The sequence below is a fragment of the Notolabrus celidotus genome, chromosome 8 (assembly GCF_009762535.1).
Source record: "Notolabrus celidotus isolate fNotCel1 chromosome 8, fNotCel1.pri, whole genome shotgun sequence".
NCBI classification, from domain to species: Eukaryota; Metazoa; Chordata; class Actinopteri; order Labriformes; family Labridae; genus Notolabrus; species Notolabrus celidotus.
In genome coordinates, this window is record NC_048279.1 from 30809371 (window position 1) to 30831097 (window position 21727).

Below are 21727 nucleotides of genomic sequence, written 5' to 3' on the forward strand. Positions count from 1 at the left end.
AAGAGCAAATATTGTCAGTATAATCATAATAATTAATATTTAGTAGGGCTAAGGCTGATACGACCGAGAAAGTAAAATCTGTGATTATTTTCACTCCAAACTCTGAGACCACTGGAGGAGTGGTGGAGGAAGTTAAAGAGAAAATCTCAGATTTCAATTTTAAAAATCATCCTTAACAACAAATAAAACATAATCCATATAATTGATTTATCACTTAGCCCTAATATGTACTAATATTATTTACAGTAACCCAACAATTCCATTGTGGAAGTGCTTAGAAAAAAGGAAGTCTTTACATCACAAGTTGATTTTTTTTCAATTCCGTACGACTCTGATTTTAGGTGTGCTTCTGTTTTATTCAAACCTGGAGCTTCTTCACTCTCCGACTGGTGGATAAAGGATGTGTTGCAGGATTTTAGGGTCTTATTTAGGAGGTAAGGTGGGATCTCCGCTGATGTTACACAGGTAGACGCAGTATGAGACAAAAGAACCCCTGAGCTGTGAAGCTGAAGTTTAGGTGAGCTGGTGTCTCTGTGAAAGGCAGTATTGTGTTTCTGTCAGAGCAGATCTCAAAGCCCTGATGAGTGTTGAATCACTTTTTGTTTTAACCACATTAACTGTTGATTTAATGGAAGTCTATTAAAATGAAATATGGATACTTAAATAATTCTAAACTGAGGCAGAGAGACATTTCAGGACAGGATATCATAACATAAAATACAGTCAAGTATTCAGGAATATGTATCTTGCATGCCATCACTCTGCATCCATAATGTAATGGGAAATGTAAGCCTCTCCCTCTGTATCATCCATTCTTCTGCTTGAAGCCAGCTAACACAGAGGAGATAGAAACCAGACAAAGCCTGAGGGCTATAAAACACTGAAGACACTTTCTCCCTCCCTGACTCCTCCTCCAGTTTTCATCATACAGCCTGTTCATTGTCTCTTTAGGCTTCTGTAAAAGTTTGCACAGCAGAAGTTGTCCATCTTAATAATTCAGTTTAATACTAAACTTAGTTGTAGAATCACATTATTCTGAAAATATGAGAAATGACTCTGCTCTTCCCCATGCAGGCTGGCTCATATGAGGAGCATTCAGAAGTGAGTGTGTTATATAGAGTGTCATGTCTTTGGAGGACGTGATTGAGAGGTCCATATTTATGACTTTGTCTGCTGTTTCATGATGATCTTTAATTCTCAAGCGTTGGAAAGAGCTGAATATACCTGGCTGCACAGGGAGATGCATTTGACGGGGGAAACTAGACTCAATTTAAAAACAGTGGATTTGAATGTTTCTTGGAGTTTGAACAGGATTCCTGAAGGCTACCCAGTGTTTGGTACTCTGAATCAATAGGTTCAGGACAATCCAATAGTCTGCTGCATTGAAAATCCTATGAGTTGATCACAAATAGCATTAATCAATACTACAATAGTTAACTGCAAGTCCATTCAGATTTATCCTGGATACTGAATAGAGTTTCTGTGAATGACTTGTGTGTGATTTTTTATTTGATTTAAAAGGCATTTTATGTTTTAATGAGACTAAAAAAGGGAATACAAACAGTTGGATGCTCTATCTTTTAAAATAACAAACATTATAATGTTTTTAGTGTTTAGTAGATGGTCCTCCAAGATAAACTCTCAGAGTTCTGCAGAGACTCCTAAATCGGCTATGTTTCTTGCCACCAGCTGTAATGAGCACTGAGATTAGAGTCAAATCAATAGACAGCAGGCTTAACAATCTTTCCCGTGTTCCTAGAATGATTTTGTGTGATAGAAAAGGGGTCAGATAGGAACGGCAGAACATATTTACTCTCAAATGTTTAATCAATTTCATTCATTTGAACATCTGATCAGATTCTGCTTCCTCCAAGGAGCTTTAGACAGCCAATAAAATGTTTATCCTGATTAATGAATCTACAGCAGATGTCATTATCAAGCAGTTCATCTGCTATTAGGCTCCCTTAGCAAATCTCCTATTTTTTTCTTTTTTGGATTGTGTACAAATGATTTTTGATTATAAAACCTTGTTTTCATTTAATAATTTTGTTTTTGTCAGGTCTCAACAGCTGGCATTACAAACGTTCTACTTCTTTATTTATTTATCAGGATACTTTAAGTGTCTTACTCTGAAAGAAGATGGTGCCGTGAATCTTTTGAAATGATGTAGCTTTTGAACATGTGTATCTTTACTTTATTCAAGGATCAGTTCACTATTTGGTCACTATTATCATCAGGCTTGCATATTACTTGTTCTCAGTATTCGTGTTAAGCTTATCACCTGCAGGCTCCAGCTTTGTACTTCAGAGTGAAAGAAATGAGAATGTGGAAATAGTCTTGTGCAACTCTCAGAGAACTTTTGAAAATGCTGAACCCCTCTGTAAAGTCATACTTTTGTTTTGTTTTTTTGGCACTGAAGCTCAGGAATTTATTTGTTGCATGTATCTAAGAATTTCAGAATTTCGTAATATTAGAATCAGAAGTCAAACGCAGTTGTATTAGGTTTATAGGACCAGTAGTTACAGCTGATTCAGTCACAGCCTTTTATATGTACAGTAAAAACTGCAGTAGAAGTTAAATCCCTAAAACAAGCAGCATCATCAATTTATTCTATTAGTAGTGCTGTGCAGTACTGTCAGCCTGTTCTCCCTGATTAAAGCCCACTGTCTTCTATCTGTCTCTTTCTACATTAAACAACTCTGCCCTCTTCTTTGTCTCCTCGCAGCGATCGGACGGACGTTGATCCCTCGTTACTTCAGCACAGTGTTCGAGGGAGGGGTCAGCGAGCTCCACTACATCCTAAAACACTCCAAGGAGTCCTTCCACAACTCCTGCATCACCCTGGACTGTGATCAGTGCACCATGGTCACCCAGCACGGGAAGCCAATGTTTACAAAGGTAACACCTGACCCCTGAGAGCCTCCCACCATGAATAATTGATCACACACTATGGTAATAGACCAGGCGCTGCGTTTAACTGGTTAAAGATCAAATCCTTTCACGCTCTTTGCTTCATTTCTCCTCAGTTTCCCTTTGTCACTGTTATTAAGTCATACCTGCTGGCTGCTGGACTTAGTGAAGTTTATAAGAAGGTCTCTGCTTTAACTGCAGTGCTTTTAATAGCAGTAACAACAATGCCTTGTGTATAGAGCTAATTATGTTTGACACACCTATCCCTTATTTCTGTTTCAACATTTAAGTTACAGAAATGCTGATTTAACACAAAATACACTTTTTGAGTCAGTTCATTATATATTATTTACAATACTATGAATTGTTTGTCTCTTTTTAAAGTATGTGTTCATTATAAAAGAGAAAACTTAAGTCATTTTATCCTTTATAATCTAAATAGGGTAAAGTTTGATTCTTCATTTCAGTGCATTTTTTGAATTTGTGAATGGGATGTGTGATCATTCCTCAGTGATCGCTATTAATTTCAACATTTAATGCTGTTATTTTTCTGGATTTACATGAGCAGGGATTGGGGATGAAATGTGGCTGTCTAGCCATCTTTGGGATTGCCAGTGACTGTCCAGTATTGTTAAAAACAATAATAAGAATAAAGTAATATTAATAGAAAAGACAGATACCACCTGGTTGTGCTTCCAAATTAAGGGATGCAAAATCCACAGTCCTGCAGCCTCTTATATTTGAAGTGCTTATAAGGGTGGTTAGTATGAACAAGAGTCATTCTAACAAGCAAAACCTGGTTCAGTTTTTTTACAGGCACCCATCTAATGTGTAAAATACATTATACATAAAAATGGCTAAACGAAATTAGTCTGGCTTTTACTGTATGTAGCCCTCTGGTTATAATCTCTAACGCCAAAACACCTGCACTAACCAGTGTTTGGAGTTTAGAATTGATATAGGGAAATGTCACAGAGTCATATTTACCCTCTTCACTTATCAGTGTTTTGGCTGAAATCCACTGGCATTTCTCATGGCAGAGACGTCGACAGATTCATAAGCCCTTGGGTACTCCAAAGGCAATGCTTGGGGGACATGAATAAGGTCTTTGAAGAGTGTGGTGCAGTTTGCAGCACAAGTGAGGTGCAGACAGGAGAAGCAAGAAACAGCAGAGGAAACACAAATTGCACAGGTGAGATAATCCAAACCTGACACCGAGGTCTTGTGAAAGCACTAAAGCTGAGCTCATCTGCTTTTGTCTTTGGGGAGAGAATCCCCCTGTGAGCCCGAGTGAATATCTGCCTCACCACTGTCTGATCCAGATGGCTAGCTGACTCTCAGCGCTCTTCTGCTGACTGTTTAAATGAATCTGAGGCCAGATACCTTGTCAGCGTCGAGCAGACGAGCTAAAGGGATTCCATGTTCCCTGTACCATGAACCCTGAGCTACAGCAGCAGACCGGATTGTTCTGACATTAAACAGCTCTACGCCCTCTTGTTTTCAGGACTTGACAGTATGAACTCACTCTTGTGTGTGTGTAAAGTGTAAAGTGTGTTAAGTCTGAAATTAACTTTTTGGCTGACCTGCCACGGGCATTGAGAGACCGAACAGAAAAATATCACAGCAAAGGAAAGTCTCCATTTAAGGAAGTCATTCTGTTTTGTTTTTTTACCTACTATCTTATATTTTGAGAATAAATTAAAAATATTTTCGACTGCACAGATATCATTTTAAAACTACCATTTAACTTAATTCAAGGACTTCTCACCATCACTATTTTAGTATACCAGTGTTTTGGCAATGTGTCCTTGCTTTGAAAGCTTTAGATTTTAAAAAATGTTTTCAAGGTTTCTGACTTATGTTAGACTTTCAAGGCCTGTAGGAATGGGAATAAAAATATGTATGCGTACATTTAGTTAACATATGTGCATATAAGCTTAAATTTTGGCTTAATTGGCAAATTTGTGGGAGGGGATCTACAGTAAAACAACTCTTATGTAAAGCTAAACTGAACCCCTGACTTAGTTATCCCATTGAATATTGGTTAGTTGTGCAAGAGTGAGCTCACTTGGATTAGTCCTTTCAGAGGAATCTGTGTTAATGCTCAGATTTGACTTCAAAGTATGTAAACATTGTCTAATAGTTGAAAATTTCTTGATGAGAGTGTGTCTGATTCATAATATTTAACTTTGGTCCTGCAAAGAATTGACTTGTTGACAACAGTTGAATAAAAACTCATGCCTACATTTTTATTTAAACATAACCTGCATCCCTCTACCTGGTTCCTACCTCAGAAACATGTTTTAAACCTGCACGTTTTGATACATAATTTAAATGTAACCTCACATTTTAGAGTTCAAACAGGGTTTTTTTTTTCATCATTTTCACATGAAAAAGTTTTGAGCAGTGTAAAGGCAGGACCTTTCATTCAGCACAACAAAGTCAAATCCTAACACCGTTTTGGATGTGACAGGTGTTTACCTCAGTTATGGTGTCTCTCTGTTCGTGTGTGTGTGTGTGTGTTAGTGTATATTTACATGTGTGACTGCACACATGCAGGTTGGTGCCGATGGGGGTTCAGGGGGTCACACCACATATTCTGTATGTTTAGAGGGGGAGATGATTTTGTATTCATGTGGTGGTTTGTGGGTGGCGAGGGTCGGACGTGTGTTGTTGGACGGGGGGGGGGGAGGCATTGAGTGGGGGTTCTTTGTGATGTATTTTCTGTAAATGAGTATGAAACTCCCCAATAACACACACACACACGCACACGCACACACACACACACACACACACACACACACACACACACACACACACACACACACACACACACACACAAACAAGAAGTCTTTTTATGTTGCTTTTGTTTGTTTTTTGGTAAACAAGGCTTCCCAAAAGGAAGAGGAAAAAAAAGATAATATATTATGAGTGTCCGATATTAACAGTACATAACAGAAACAGAACGGCCCAGGCCCGGTCAACAAAAAGCTAAATTTGATGCTCGCAGCGCTGCTCTCTTTTCATCTTCCCCTAAATTGGATGAGAAGAATTAATTCATTAGAAAAAAAAAAAAATTCCAATAACTGAGCGTGTTCTCCCTGAGCTCCCAGCAGCAGCAGCGAGCCTGCAGCTCTGGAGGCCCGAATCTCAATCAGCTCTGCCTCGCCTCGCTTTCCTTACTCCCCCACTACTACCCCTCCCCTCAACTCCCCCACCCCCCATCCTCCTCTTCTACCTCCCCCTTCTCCTCTCTCTCATCCCCTTGCCTGACTCGCTCGCTCGCTCGCTCATTCTCCACTCGCTCTCTACTCCACCGCGCTCTCTCTCATCCCCCCCTCTCTTCTTCTCCTCAACCTCAACCCCCCTACCACCAACCCTGCACCCTCAACACACACACATACACACATACACACACAAACTTGTGCGCACACACACACACACACACATGCATGCACGCACACACACACACGCACATCCTTCATCCCTAGAGAAATCATCCCCAGCTCCCAACTCGCTCTCTTGCTCTCCCACTCTCGCTCTCTCTCTCTCTCTCTGCCTGTATCTATCTCTTTCTCTGCTCGTCTCTCCCCCTTTCTCTCCCTCTATCTCTCTCTTCGAAATTTCTAATTCAGATTTGGTTTATTATTGGCACAGCTATGTTGGATTACGCTGGTTTATTTTTTGTATTTTTCTCACTTGTAGTCGTCATTTATGTCAGAAAAAACAACCAAGTAGTCAATTAAGTTAATTGTTGAGACCTGGGACACTAAACAGATTCTCTATAAACTATCCTACTTTAGTTTATTTGACATGAGGGGAAGAAAGAGAGCTAACTAACAACAACATAAAAGTAAAGGTGAAATAATATGCTGTAAATGATCTGTAGAAGGACTGTAAATACCTTTTTTGTCATCTAAAAAGTGAGCTGCCTCCCATACACCAGTTCAGCCACTATAGATAGAAAGCAGAGAGGTATTCTGCAGTGTTAAGATATTTTACTATGAAGATGGAGCTTCAGCTTCAATGCACAAAGCATTCTGGTTACATAGTGAGGTGGACCGGTTGAGCAGTGTCATAGTTTTAATCCTTTGCTACAAACATCAACATTTCCGTAAGCTGAGCTCAACTACTGTAAAGGTATAGCTGGCAGCATGGAGATAACAGATGACATTAGAGAGGGCTACACATCTGCATGGAAACTGCATGTTGCTGAATGCAATGGAAGGTTTCATGCAAGAAGAAAGCTTCAACCATTTCCCCTCTGGGAGCCCCCCCAAACACAGACTGTCTTGTGTGCAGCTGCAATTTATATTCCAGATTTGACAGTAGTCCAAAAGTCATTTAAATCAAAATCCTTGATGTTTTTTTTTTTTTTTTAATTTTACCTTTATTTTACCAGGAACAGTCCCATTGAGATACAAAGTCTCTTTTACAAGGGAGTCCTGGCCAAGACAGCAGCATAAAAAGTTTCACAAATAGAACATGACAAAACTTATAGTGACAAGTAACTATTACATTGATTTATAAATAAGCAGTTTTAAGCTCTAAAACATGTGCGCAAACTGATCAGATGATCCTTTATCATAGTTTTTAAATCCTCCAATCAAATTAAATAATCCAGTTTCAGGTGACCCTGAAGCTCAAACCAAGAAGAGGGAGCAAAGACATTAAAAGCATGCTGAAAGCAGAGCTGTGACATATTGATAACAAACACTTGTTAAGTTTCAGTCCTAAAAGTTTGTGTAAAAAAAAGGAAAAAAGGAACTACAGTACATATTTTAACCAGGTTGCTAATCTTATACTACTGGACTCTCAATGTTAGAATGTTTGAAATTAGCACCTGCCACCTGCAAAATGACGGGGAGATGTTTGACGTGACAGGTTCATATTTCACTGAAAATTCCACCCAACATAACATCACATACCGATACCACCAAATACAGCTTTCTAAATCTTTTGACACTGGTTTGAGAAAATAACAAAGAGCTTGGGAGCTTACTGACACTTACTGTGGTGGGTCCATATTCAGTGACAGGCCACAGTGACAAGTGAGACATCTCTTCATTTTAAATCCCTGCTGCCTCACAAATGTTTTTAGCCAAAGTTTTTTGGAGAAGATTAGACGAGGAGTAATTATTAAATCATAAAGTGTGTCCCAAATTGCACCTAGCTTTACTGTCTGTAGTGTAACTGCATATTTTACTGTAGCTTAGTCCTTCCATGCACGCAACATGAAAGAAAGAATAGCAGTTAATTTTCATGTGTCTAGAAACTTTAAAAATGTACATAAAAAAATGGAAATAGTTTCCCATTTCAAGGCTTCCTCAGCTGAAGCTAAAAGCATCCACTTCAGTAGTTGCTGGTTGATCGTTTGTCTGAATAGTTGCCTTGTTTACAGTGTTAAGTGATTTCACTAAGTCACCAGATTTAAGAGGAAATACTGATGCAATCTATGAACATGAGCTCAAGTTATGATAAAGCAAACATTTCCTTAAAGGTACAGTTTTTTTTTCCAATAAATGTTGTATCCCATAAATACAGAAAAATGTTCAGCAAAGTAAATAAAATCATCATCAGATAAAAGATGGAGTGTGTCTGTTCAATGTTAGAAATACAAAGATATGTGGTTTGACAGAGCCAAGCACAGCTCATGTGATCTCTCCTGGTCTGTCACTGCTCATCTACAGACTAACGAGTGGGTGGAGTTAACACAGCGCTGAGTGCGGGTGGTGCTTCCCAGGTGCCAGTGAACAATGTGTGCAGGTTCACAGGGCAGCAAGGTGTTGACAAGGTGACACAGGGTGCCAATTTGACCAAAAGCCCCCAACCTCCCAGCTGGCCCCTTATCCCAGCACCTCCATTCACTGCCCAGCAGGCTCTGCTGTCCCTGGCCAGTGTGAGTTAGCTCCGAGGGCACGGCCCTTGTTACCGGCGCCCAGTTGGGGGGTTTCTGCATGCTGGGAGGTGAGCATGGAGCAAGAGGAGAGTTCTTGACACTGTGATCTTTGCGAGAGTGGATTTAATTCCCTGAGTGGATTTTTTTTTTGTTAAGAAATTGACTTGTTGATGTGTTTTCAGCAGTGTGCTTTTTTTTAGCTCTGCTTGGATTGTAGTCTTTTTCAGATTTCAGCTCTGTTTTAACTCTTGTTAAACCTTTCTGCAGTGTCTGTAAAATCATGGAACTGATTGCATGGTGTGTCTCTGAAAGCTGCAGACTTTTAATTCAATTATTATGTGATGTACTGCTTTCTCGACTCCTGCTGGTGAATATAAATAGGATCAAGGTTACCAATGATCAACCATAGCAACAAGCTGCCGACTTCCTTTAATGACGTGGATCAGAATTTGAGTAAACTTTTTCCAGTGCATGGTGTGACGCGATGATCTGGTTATATATGTCTCAGGTTTGTGGTTAGGTACATGACTGAGTCACTCTTTGACTCACACATTTAAGGGCATTGACTCGTTTGTGATAAATTATTATAGACAATTAAACGATGCTTTTTGTTTTGATTGTTTAAGTCCTTGTGAATGTCTCTGATTGGTTGGATACAGAAGTGCACCTCTGATCAGACAGTTTAAATATGTTTTTGAGAGTAAATCATACATATTGTTTATGCATTTGACAAATATACTTTTTGGATTGAGAGAAGAAAATAAACATTTTTGAAAAATGTGGGGAGAGTCTGCAATCCAACCAGTAACACTGTGATTACTGTGAATGTAGTTGCATGCATTTAATGGCAAGGCCACTGAAGCACTCTAATTATACTACTTAAGTGTGTTAAACATTTTGCAATACAGTCACATCATATATTAATGAGAAAAGCATATGATTGTATAAAAGCTCTTATATCAGGTCCACAGATGTCAGCTGATTGTGATGTTGCAGCCCCACTCATCTAAATTAATTCAGGGTCATCTAAGACATCACCTTATCATCATTTTTATGATTGATTAATTGATGTGTCAGTAAGTATGTGGTATTCTATGGGGTGCCGTTTGTAAAGTTGTGCACACCGAAAATAACATTTCTCTTCATTTCTCCACATTCAGCTCCAAAACGTCATAGAAATGTAGAGTGAATTTTTAAAAGTCACTTTTTTATCACATTTAGAGGAAAATTAGTGATTTCATTTTGTTGTGGAAAAATACATTAAGTTAAAATAATTGGTAATTCCAAATGCTAAATCTAGATCTAAATGTTAAATCTAAATATAAATGTTGAATGTAAATATAAATATTAAATCTAAATCTAAATGATAAATCTAATTCCAAATGTTAAATGTAAATATAAATGTTAAATATAAATATAAATGCTAAATATAAATATAAATGTTAAATATAAATATAAATGTTAAACATAAATGCTAAATATAAATGTTAAATTTAAATCTAAATGTTGAATATAAATCTAAATGCTAAATATAAATATAAATGTTAAATATAAATCTACATTTTAAATATAAATCTAAATGTTAAATGTTAAATCTAAATGTTAAATGTTGATCTGCAATCCTAAATATTTTGCTGAAATGCAGATTCACACTGCCGCTGAGCAGAAATACCAAAATAAAAGCTTCATAAATCTAAATCTAAATGTTAAATCTAAATCTAAATGTTAAATCTAAATCTAAATGTTAAATCTAAATGCTAAATATAAATCTCAATGCTAAATATAAATCTAAATGTTAAAAATGAATCTAAATGTTAAATATAAATGTAAATGTTAAATATAAATATAAATGTTAAATGTTAAATCTAAATGTAAAATGTTAAATCTAAATGTTAAATGTTGCTCCGCGATCCTAAATATTTTGCTGATATGCAGATTCACACTGCCGCTGAGCGGAAATACCAAAATAAAAGCGTCATAAATCTAAATCTAAATGTTAAATCTAAATGTTAAATCTAAATCTAAATGTTAAATCTAAATCTAAATGTTAAATGTTAAATCTAAATGTTAAATGTTAAATGTAAATGTTAAATGTTGCTCTGCGATCCTAAATATTTTGCTGATATGCAGATTCACACTGCCGCTGAGCGGAAATACCAAAATAAAAGCTTCATAAAGAGATACAGACTTAGCAATAGCAACTTAGCTTGTCCGTACCATAGACTGGGTCAGTTGTGTCTCTGAGCGTTGTGAGATCTCTTTATAGCCTCAAAAACTGCCTATTCAGCATTTTTTCAGCGGGCAGTCCGTCTTTTGTGACGTTTTGGAGCTAAATGTGGAGAATTGTTGTTATTTTCTGTGTGCACAACTTTACAAACGGCGCCCCATAGTATTCCAGTAAATTATTAAACAAAAATTAAAAACCTTAATGTACTCAGGTAGCTCTGAGTAAATAAACTAACTGCACTAACAAATATTTGTGTTAGAAGCTGTAACCAGTTAAAATCGTTGATATTAAAATGTTTTAGGCTACATTTTCTGCTCGTTAATTTCCTAATTTCTTCCTGAAACACACCAACTCTTAAGTTAAGAGTTACTGCACCTTACAGTGTGTTCTTCAACCTTTACACTGTTAAACTCTTATCCATAACTTACTGAAGGCTGTGTTCAGTAGCAGTATATTAAAGCGTGTCAGCAGCTTGTTGCTGTAATCGATCATATTTTGTCAACTTTGCTGCCATTAATATTCACCAGCAGCAGTGCTGAATGCTCATAATAATCGATTTAATGACCTTCAGCTCCTCTGTTGTTAATTGATTGTCATGTTTGGGGTACAGTATTGAATAGCGTCTCAGCAGCAAGACGCTGTTATTCTTTCTTACTCTTTGGAGCCGGAGATCCCCTGATCTCAGCCCCGTTGTGTGGAAGATTTATGACCCTGCTCTTAAATCAATGGGGACTCTCTGTGAGGGGCTGTGCCGTTTAATGGAGCACTTTTTAATTCAAGGGGGACTTTCCTCTTTCTTTTTCATAAGGGAACACTATTTAGCTAAAACTAAATTGGTTGCAGCCATTGTGAAAAATATTAGACTTTCACCAATTCTCTTTGAAAATAGAGAAATAAATTGCTCTGTGATTGAATCCACGCTGGAATGTGTGGGAACGAGTTTCCTTGGTTGTGTTTGTTGTTGAAATATGTCTGCTCCATCGTCACAAAGACACATTCGTACCTCTTGGGATTTCAAGTGAGTCTTGATCTGGTTCTGTTTTGACTGGTTTCCTGATTTCTTCATCAATTACACAGAAGCATAAAGCTTATAGAAAGAAGTAAGATCAATATCAGGGGCATTACTAAATACAAAGTGTTGTTTCACTGGAGGCTAAAGCATCAGAACATACTGACTCACTATTAAACACAACTCTAGTTATTTCAAACCTGTTGGGAAAACAAAAACCTACAGAAAGTGCACTTTTAAGGAACAATGTCAAAAATTACTTATTGCCTAAGTATTCTGTCTTTTAATAGGTTTCTGCAGCCCAGAGGGCGAGAAACTCATCCACACACATAATGACCATGATGCATTCAATTTCAAAGAAGGAAAAGAAAAACACTAAGGTTGTTTTATACTTCACCTTTCAATTGCAATTTGAGTGTAAGTGGATTAATTACAACCTTTTTCTTCTTGGAATCCAACGTGCAGAGACCCTGAGGGCTGGAGGGATGATAGTTTGGGAGTCATAACTTCAATATTATGCATGCATAGGTTTATAACACACTAACTGCTTCTTGTTTCTTGTTTCTAATCTTACATTGTTCATTTTTGAATTAATATGCATGGTTTCAGTCACAAGAAAAACAGCCCGGTGTTCAGCTTTTTTTACAGTTCCTTTTTTAAAAATGATCCAACATGTTTGAAATTGTTTCCTAGCCTTAAAAAGAAGCAGTAGAGTTGGAGTTTGTGGAAAGGTGTTTCAATTTGAGCCTGTGTGATGGACTTGGAGGTCAGCTGCAGAACAAACTGCTGTTGGAATTCAGCAAAATAAAAAATAAATACATCAACACAGTTTTCATTGTCCATTAAACACCAAGGATTATTCCAAAACATTGCTTTAGTCTAATCCACACTTATCTAGCTCAGACAAGCCCATTATCCTGCTGACAGATCCCTGATGTGTTTTCACATTAAAAAGAAAAAAAAATGTATCAGCTCTAAATTGTGTCAGTCATTAAATGGTGGTGATAAATTCTAAATGTATGTACCTAGTTAGAAAATAATTTATAGCACCAAGTTTCTCAGTTTTCAGTATTTAAGAACACTTTACCCCTAGAGAGAAAAATCCAGATGCAGCAGACCAATAGAGAGAAACATGGAGAGCTTTATGACTGAGGTGAAAAATAAAAATAATCAGAGATGAGGATTTATAAAGAACAAAATAAAAAAAACATCTGCGAAAATTATTTAGATTAACATTAAATATAAGTAATAGTCTGAATACATCTAATTGTTTTCTGATTGTAATAACAGAATGAGGGACCTGTCATTGAGAAAGAAGTCCAGGTTTTATGTTGTAAAGAAAATTAAATCTAAAACTTTGTGCTTTGCTGTTTTATGTTTTTAAAGTAAAAAAGAAATGCACAGTTATGTCTCCAAAAAGTTTTTATCCCTTCCTGTTAGTTAAAGAAAAAACATAACAGGAATAAAAAAATATATTTTGATGTTGTGATCTGAGTTGGTTGAATAATCCAAGAAACGCACCACTGCACAAAAAGTGAGATGATTTCACAGGATGAACATTTTCAGAGCGGACAGCAGAGAAGCAGCTCTGCATTCAGGTTTTTTTTATTTTGGGAGCAGTTGAGCTTCTATTTATTCTTTTTTTTCCTTTTTCTTTTTAAACTGAGTGTGTTGGAGTTGGCGGGGGAGCACGTGACCAGCAGGGGTAGATTGGTGGGTTGGAAGTGGGGAATGAGGGTGAGGGTGGGGAGGTTGTGGTGGAGGGGATGGATGGGGTAGTGTAGGGTGGGGGGGGGGGTTGCAGTATGGCCGCTAGCCTCTTTCTTGCTGATCCTCAGGAGACCATCTGCGCTGGGGGCATTGATTAGAGTGTGTCTGGTGGGATTACATCTTTGCCGTTGCCATGCCAACTAATCAGCTGATTTTTTTTTTTTCCCGTCTCTCTGTCTGTCTCTCCGTTTCTCTCTCTCCTCTCTCGCTGGTTGTCACAGCAACAAAATACGGGAGAAGCGCAAGGGCCCCGGCAAGCGCTGAATTCAGCTAAAGGGGCGAAAAAATTGTTTTTTTTTTCCCCTTACTGTTTCTCTCTCTCTTTCTCTCTCTCCGTCTCTCTCCCCCCCCCCCCCCCCCCTCTCTCTCTCTCTCTCTCTCTCTCTCCTCCTAATTGGCAACTCTCTCTGACCTGAAGTTCTTTTGTCTCTGGTGTAAACACACCCTTCTCCAGATTACATTTATTTTCACATTTCAGAAATAGCTGGATGGTTCGAGAGGCCCAAGGACAGATGCTCTGAATGAGGGAAGCGAGCATAGTAAATATTTGGAGCATAATAGCTCGATTGGTGCTTAAAAAAATCCTTGAACAAATTCCAAGTCAGAGACGAAACCCTTCCAGTGTTTTTATCAAAATCACGCCTGGCCTATAAACACTCGTTTCTGTTTTCTCTGTATCCAAATCAGCTGACGCTCTCCTGCCAGACAGTCAAAGATTACTGAAAGTGATATCAGGCTGAGGAGAAACGTAAAGTAACACCAACTCTGTGATCTTTGTCCAGGTTTGTACAGAGGGACGTTTGATACTGGAGTTCGCCTTTGATGATCTGATGAGGATCAAGACGTGGCACTTTACCATCCGGCAGTACCGAGAACTCATCCCCCGCAGCATCCTGGCCATGCACGTGAGTCTGACATCATAAACATGCGCCGAAACAACACTTCCTGTCCAGGATCTATGTTTCAGGTGTCATTCTTTGAATCCAAGAAAGGTCTCTGTACTCCTCTGAGACACTTTTTAGGAGCTGTTCATGAGCATATGAAATTTTAATGCCAACAAAGCAGTTTGGAGGGATTTTTGCAAACCAATTTATTTGCAGACATCAAAGGCCACTGAGGATAGAAAAAAAGCCCTTGTCTGAAAAAGGAGAGAGAGGGAAAAAAAAAAAAAACAAGGTCGAATGAATAATCTGCTTAATTCCACTAAGTGTAACACACATTTAGTCACTGGAGCTGTGGAGTGTAGCTGGAACAAGAGAAAGGTCTTCTTTTATCAAATGCTATTGAACTAAAACTGTACAAAGGAGAAAAACTAAGTTTGTAGAAATGGATTGAGAGATAGGGTTTGCTCTGAAACATCCCTGTCCAAAACTACAACAAATCTCACCTTTATAAAAAAAAATAACATAAAAATCTTCCAGTATAATACAAGATAATTCAACAGCTCCACAATCTACATCCTCAACATGATCATGAAGTTGATTCACCACCTAGTTTAACAAAGGCTGAACTTTACAACCCTGAAGTCAAAGGATTTAGTGCTGAACTTTGGAGAGAGACTGCAGTTATTTAAGCAACAGTTTAGAGTTACAGCTAAAAATGTAATAATCCTGCAACTGTGTGTATAATCTCTCGCTCCAGAGATGCTTTAATCTGTCCCAAGAGCACAAACGTATAAAATACTCTCTTTATCTTCTTTCAGAAATGTACTTATTTACATTATTGTGAGAGCAATTCAACATGTCGCTCTCATGTCTGAATAAGAAAAAAAAAAAAGAAGTCAGACCTGCTGATGTCTCCTCAGCACTGTAGAAGTGTGAAGCCAACTTTGACATTTTTGGAGGATTCTTCCTGTTAGATGATTTTGTAAAACTCCATAAATAGATCAGCTGTCTTCCTCTTATATTTAAGATTTTCAACTTAAAGTATATCCAAGAAAATGCCTTGCATACAGCTTGTGAGCAAATAAAATACCCATGCTTTATTTGTGAAACAGAGGGTAGATGGTCGGTTTGATAACACCACTTATTAGAAAATGCACAAGAAGACAAGATGAGCTGTGAGTCAGTCTTACTCAAGATCTTCAAAGCTCAATCATAGCTTCAACCGTAAGAGAGGTTTTAAAATCATCAGGGATCCAACGACATACATTTCTTTCTTTCTTTCTTCATCCATCAGCTGTTTTTAGAGCAGTGATGACGCATCCTTTGATGCACAAGCTGAGATATGACTTTTTCCATAAAGGTGCTGTCATAATTGAAAAAAAGTTGCAGTAAAATCTTAAACACTTCCACACATCATAAAGCCAGGATGGTTACACATTTTGCCCATGATAATAAAGTTGAAATATAAAGAAAAGAAAAAACGATAGCGTATGGTACACATGCCGAGGTTGTTCTTTTCTGCAGTGATACACATGCAGGTGCTTGATTAAAAAACACAGATCCATTCCCAGTGTTTTCTATTTACCCCCACGGACCCAAAGGTGTGTGTTAGAGGCAGCTGCACCGTTAAAGCCAGCTTCTTTTTTGGCCAAATCTTCATATGAATTTCACTCACTGGTAAATTGGCCCCTCTGGGCATTCCCGCTAATTCCTGGAGAGCGGTATATTGTGGGATATTGTGGGTCCTGGACAGATCTTATGTGAGTTCAGTCTTTTGATCGCAGCCTGGACTAATGAAAGCAGATACAGACACATGGGATTCAGAAAAGAAAAGTTGAAACTGCAGATACGAGCACAGATGTAGCTGCTGTGGAAGGGCCAGTTTTTGATGAAAGATAGAAATGGAGGTTCTCCTGTACTTCGTTATAGTCGCTCATGATGTAGGGAAAGGAAAATGCAGGGAAAAGGTTTTTCTCTTTTTCAATTAAAGAAGAAAGACACCTAAGATGTATTTCCAGTGATTTAAAGACTACCAACAAATAATTCCTACTTAATATGCACACTGGAGCGTCAAGAGCCCGGCGCACTTTTCCTTATAAAATGAAAGGGAAGCTCTTCCTGGACTCAAAACAAGTGTTATTGAGCTAAGTCTTGGTACAGTTTACAGGTAGACTAAAAAGTCACAAGAAAACATCACAATCAAACGCACTGTCTCAACTGGAAGATGAAATACGTGTATTTTTAGTCACAGTTAATTAATTTCAGTCTCCTGTGAGGACCTTTTGGTTTGTGTCGATTTTGGCGCCCCCTGTGGACAAACAGGTACCTCTCATCTCTTCACTGAGTTTGTTTCTTGTCGTCTTTTAACAGTCAAATGTACTATTCATCTAGAATTTTTGATGTGTGAAAATGTAAACAAAGACTGTTATTGCAGCAAGTAATTAATCACTTTGTCTGACAGCTGCCCTGCAGCAGCATTTTTTCAGGCATTAAAAAACAGCAAAACACAGGTCACAGTATTTAAGTCAACATCTTTCAAAACCAGCTAAAAACTCCTCACATGAGCTCAAAGATCCTGATCTTCAATGTGTCACATTATGTTAAAAAGACTAACATGAGTTTCTTGAGATTTTAACACTAAGTATCCACTTGCCTCAAATACATGCAATAACATACAAATCAGGAATAGGAAGTATAACATACACAGGGTAGATGTTTGTTTAGAATTATGAAGTGCATGTAATACTGTGTGGGATGAAATGGTTTAAGATTGCCAGTTGACTTTTACACACTATGAAATGTGCATGTGTAATTTCTCCTTCCATTGCGCCACTAGATTCAAACTTTATTGAATGCTGAAAAACTCATTTTTGTTTTTAAAGATTTGAATACAAAAGCTGCCTCGCAAGGTATCCAGGTCCCAAATCACAACTTAAGCACAGTTCTTCTTTAATCTGTTCAGCATTTATGATGGATGTACAGTCAAATGCTAAAATATAAGTGGTCAAAACTTACAGTAGAGTTGTGTGAAAATGTCCAAAACCATCCTGCCAAGTGATGAAGCCAAAAAGTTCTGCAGTTCCTCATACGCCCACTAGATGCTGACTTCAGAAACTCACCTGTTCAGAAGTCAGATCCCAAATAGCATCAATAAGACACATGGACCACACTGTTTTTTTTATTACTTCTTTAATTGTGTTGATAGATGTTTTAAATATGCTTGTTTGTCAAAAGGCCATTTGTTGGTTTGTTTGTTTGTTTGACTGACAGATGGCTAAATTTATCACCTCCTTTATTTTGCTCCTGGAGATGGCAGCCATCCGAAACCTTCATTTAGTCTCTTTAAAATAAAGTTGCTTGTTTTAAGGCCAGGTTTGATGTTTTAATTTTAAAACACAGTGATGGAGGAGTCTTGACCCTTTAAATGAGTAAAAAAGTGACAATAACAAAAACTAAAAATACTCCACTGACAAGCCAAAGATCTGCATTTTAATCAAGTCAAAGTAAGTATAAATAAGTATAGGTACAAACATAAGCCAATAAACTTAACTTACTCTTTCATGCAGAATGATCACATCCAGGTTGTTTAATAATTGGGGAGCTACCAGTAAGGATTAGTGGTATCTCTGATAAACAGTGTAATCATTAGATGCATCATATGTTCATATTATTAAGATGACACAATGTTTTTTCTGAAGCTGTAAACTAAGTTTTCTCTGGTCGTTTTAAATTTCCCTCTGCATTGTTGTTGAGTGGTACTTTAAAAGGAAGTATCTGAAAAGCCATCCTTTGTCTAAATATAGTTCTTTTTGTAAATGTACCGACTAAACAATACTGCAAAAACACGTGACTCTCCTTATACATGAGAAGTAAACAATTCTAAATGCGCACAGATAAAACTCTCATCATCTCAGGTGAAGTGTGCGATGTCTCCCCTCCCAAACATCTGCTACACCTCCTCCCTCCCACAACACAGTATTATATAATACAAATATTTACAAACAATTACAAATTATCAACAAGGTAAAGATGTAACAGCTGTTAATCACAGGAACAAAACACTAATATATTCTTCTGTCTACAAAGAGACAGAGGAATAAACAATTTGTGACGGCATCATTTAGATTCAGTTTAAAGGTATATCTGACAGACTGCAGGTTATATTATTTCTATGGTGTTAAAATACCAATGCCTGGGTGCTTCATTCACATATTTCCAATTTTTATTTAATTTAAATATGGAAAGCACAAGTGTTAAAACATCGACTTACCTTGTTTTATCTAACATGACCACTTTATAATTATTTTCAATTAAAGTTGTTTTCTTTATAGAAGCACGATCTGGTCTTCAAAAAGTCTTGTTCTAAAAATAACCCTTGAAAACATGGGGTCATCTTATAATCAGGGTCGTCTTATATTCAGGTCAGTGTAGTTCCTCAAAGAGTTTATATTGTAACTTTGTAATTAAGCTTCAGAAATGTGTGAAGATTAAACTAAACGCATGTAGGAGAGAAACAGTTCATTATTAATGCAGAACATGTTCTACATGAAACGTAATGAAATGACAATGGCAAATATGATTACGGTCATAATAGTTCTTTATTGTGAGGTCAGTTCTATTTCTGATCTTTACAGCTTGAGATCCTCAGGTTAGGCCTTTCTAGTCGTTCAGCAGTCCAGGCTTTAGACAGAAGGTGACCGTGCCCTGTCTGCGAGAGCACCTGTGCTGTGAAACAGCCTGCCAGAGGGAATAAAGTCAGCCCTTTCAGATTAATCTTTTAAATCTTCTGAAGATGCAATTTTATAAACAGAATTAAAAAAACATCAACAATGTTTAGTATATTTTATCCTCAGATTACGGGTTATTCTACCTGACACCTGTTCTCAGCCCTGACAGTTGGTGTGATTTTAGTTGTACCTATCAATCTCATATGTAATCCATGACTTCCTTTGTCTTATTTTCTATTTCATTTTAATAATTGTATATTAATAAGCCATACAAAGGAAGTTATTATCATTATCATTATTATTATTATTATTATTATTATTATTAGTAGTAGTAGTAATATTTTTATTATTGTATCTATATTATTTTAATAATGATAATAATAATCTTTTTTTTTCTTTTTTTTTTTTTTATAAAAAGTCTGAAATCTTAAATTGAATCACAAAAAATCCACTTTGTAACATCAAAGAAAGGACCGAAATTAGGAGCAAGATAATGACATTTAAAAATTCAAAATCGCATTACAATCAAAGAAGACAGTACTCAAAGCTTTTAAGGTTCTTTAAATGCAGGACCAAGCTCTATTTTTCCATTTCAACTCAACTATGTTCATATATCACCTTTAAACCATAAAATCATGCAGCCTCAAGTGCTCTTAAAGGGAACAACAGATGGAAACTAAGAAGAGAAAGTGAAAGCAACTCTAAAAATGTTGGATGTTTTTTTGCAGGATAACTTAATTTGACAGGTAACAGAGAGAATGCAAAATAAGACGTGGATATATGATAACATAAAAACAGTCACTGTGCTGTATGGATGATTAAAGCAAGTGTAGGAGGGGAAATCATTTTGAAAAAATAACTGAATTGAGGCAAGGAATGTTTGTGATTATGTTTGCTTTATCAGTCTGACGTGATCTGGACATGTTTGAGTGGGGAGCAAAGGTGCGGCATGTGCAGGATGTTGATGAGCCTAGAGACTAAGAAAAAAATGATGATAGTATATTACATGAACAATGAAGAAAAATATACTGAGAGTAGTTCATGGAGGATGGTTAAGTTGTGATTAAATTCTATTTTAGTCTAATTTCTGTCTTATGGTTACAGTTATTATTCAGTGTTCAGAACTTAGGTTAAATCATACCTTTTTCCTGGACACTCACTCCACAGTTTGCATGAAAATAGTTTTGCAAGAGGAAGAGTAATACAGCACGCAAACACTTGAACACAGAGAGCACAAAGCAAACAGAGCATACAGAGACGCAGCATGCAGCCAGGTATTGCAACAGAAATATATGAGGTAAAATGAGGTAGTCAGGCTCTGGTGCAAGTAAAAGCAATATAAAACCAAGAATAAAAGCAGAATAAAACTTCACTGAAATGATGAATAAATATGCAACTTTTAGATCTGAAGATAAACAAGATGACTCCAGTGTCCTGTGGATGTCATTGTCGTCAATGTCTCTTAAGTTGTGAACGTGTTTTAATGGAGTCCCTTCTCCATTGTTTGTCTGTTTTTGGCCTCTTGAACTGAGTGTGTTTGTCGTCCCTGCACCATATGTTCCACTATTTATTCGTGCTGCTCCACAAATTGTTGATACACCGCTGCACCGGGCCTGCCAAAACAAATTCCTGTACAGTACGTTTAGCCTAATTCTACCTGATGAGTAAAGTACTTTGGATTCTGACGGCCTGCCAATAATAAGCACACTAATTCAATTCTCCCGTCACTCACGTCGGTCTGCTGACGGTACAGAAGAGCTCCCTCGCTCCCCTCCTCACTTTCTCCACACAGAGATGCGACTGGAGATAGAATTATGCATTTTTCATGAGGCAGTGAATGCAAGTGTGCTCACTGCTCCTCCACAGTCTGAGCTATGTTTTTGCTCTGTCAATACCTACAGCTTTTTTTATGATTTGACTGCTTATACCTGCAGCAAAAAACAAGCTTAAAGATAATCATGACTTTTTCTTTCAATCAGATACATCCTGTAATTGCCATGTCTCTTTGTGTCTTGATTCTTATTTGAAATGCATTTTTTTACTCCTACACATTCTGTACAATACATTTACAATCAATGTATGCAGTGCTGATTCAAACCTCATTTAAATATACTAGACTGGTTAGTTCTTTATCTTTTGTGTTAGCCAGCTAGTACACATCACACTGTAACCATATAATAATAATAATAATAATACATTTATATAGCGCTTTGTAGGAGACTCAAAGACACTTTACAGATCATAAATCAGACATTAAAAATCACAGTAAACAAAAACAGTGGATATAGAAACATTAACAGT

At 37.2% G+C, this 21727-nt stretch overlaps 1 protein-coding gene across 2 annotated transcripts in view; it reads left to right on the top strand.

Annotated features, from left to right (window-relative positions):
* Positions 1-21727, top strand: part of ldb2a (LIM domain binding 2a) — a 193449-nt gene that overhangs the window by 151573 nt on the left and 20149 nt on the right. For both annotated transcript variants that reach the window (XM_034689736.1, XM_034689737.1), the window contains exons 8-9: positions 2726-2898; positions 14598-14720. In XM_034689736.1, the coding sequence (XP_034545627.1) occupies positions 2726-2898; positions 14598-14720 (296 nt within the window). The remainder of the gene's footprint in view (positions 1-2725; positions 2899-14597; positions 14721-21727) is intronic.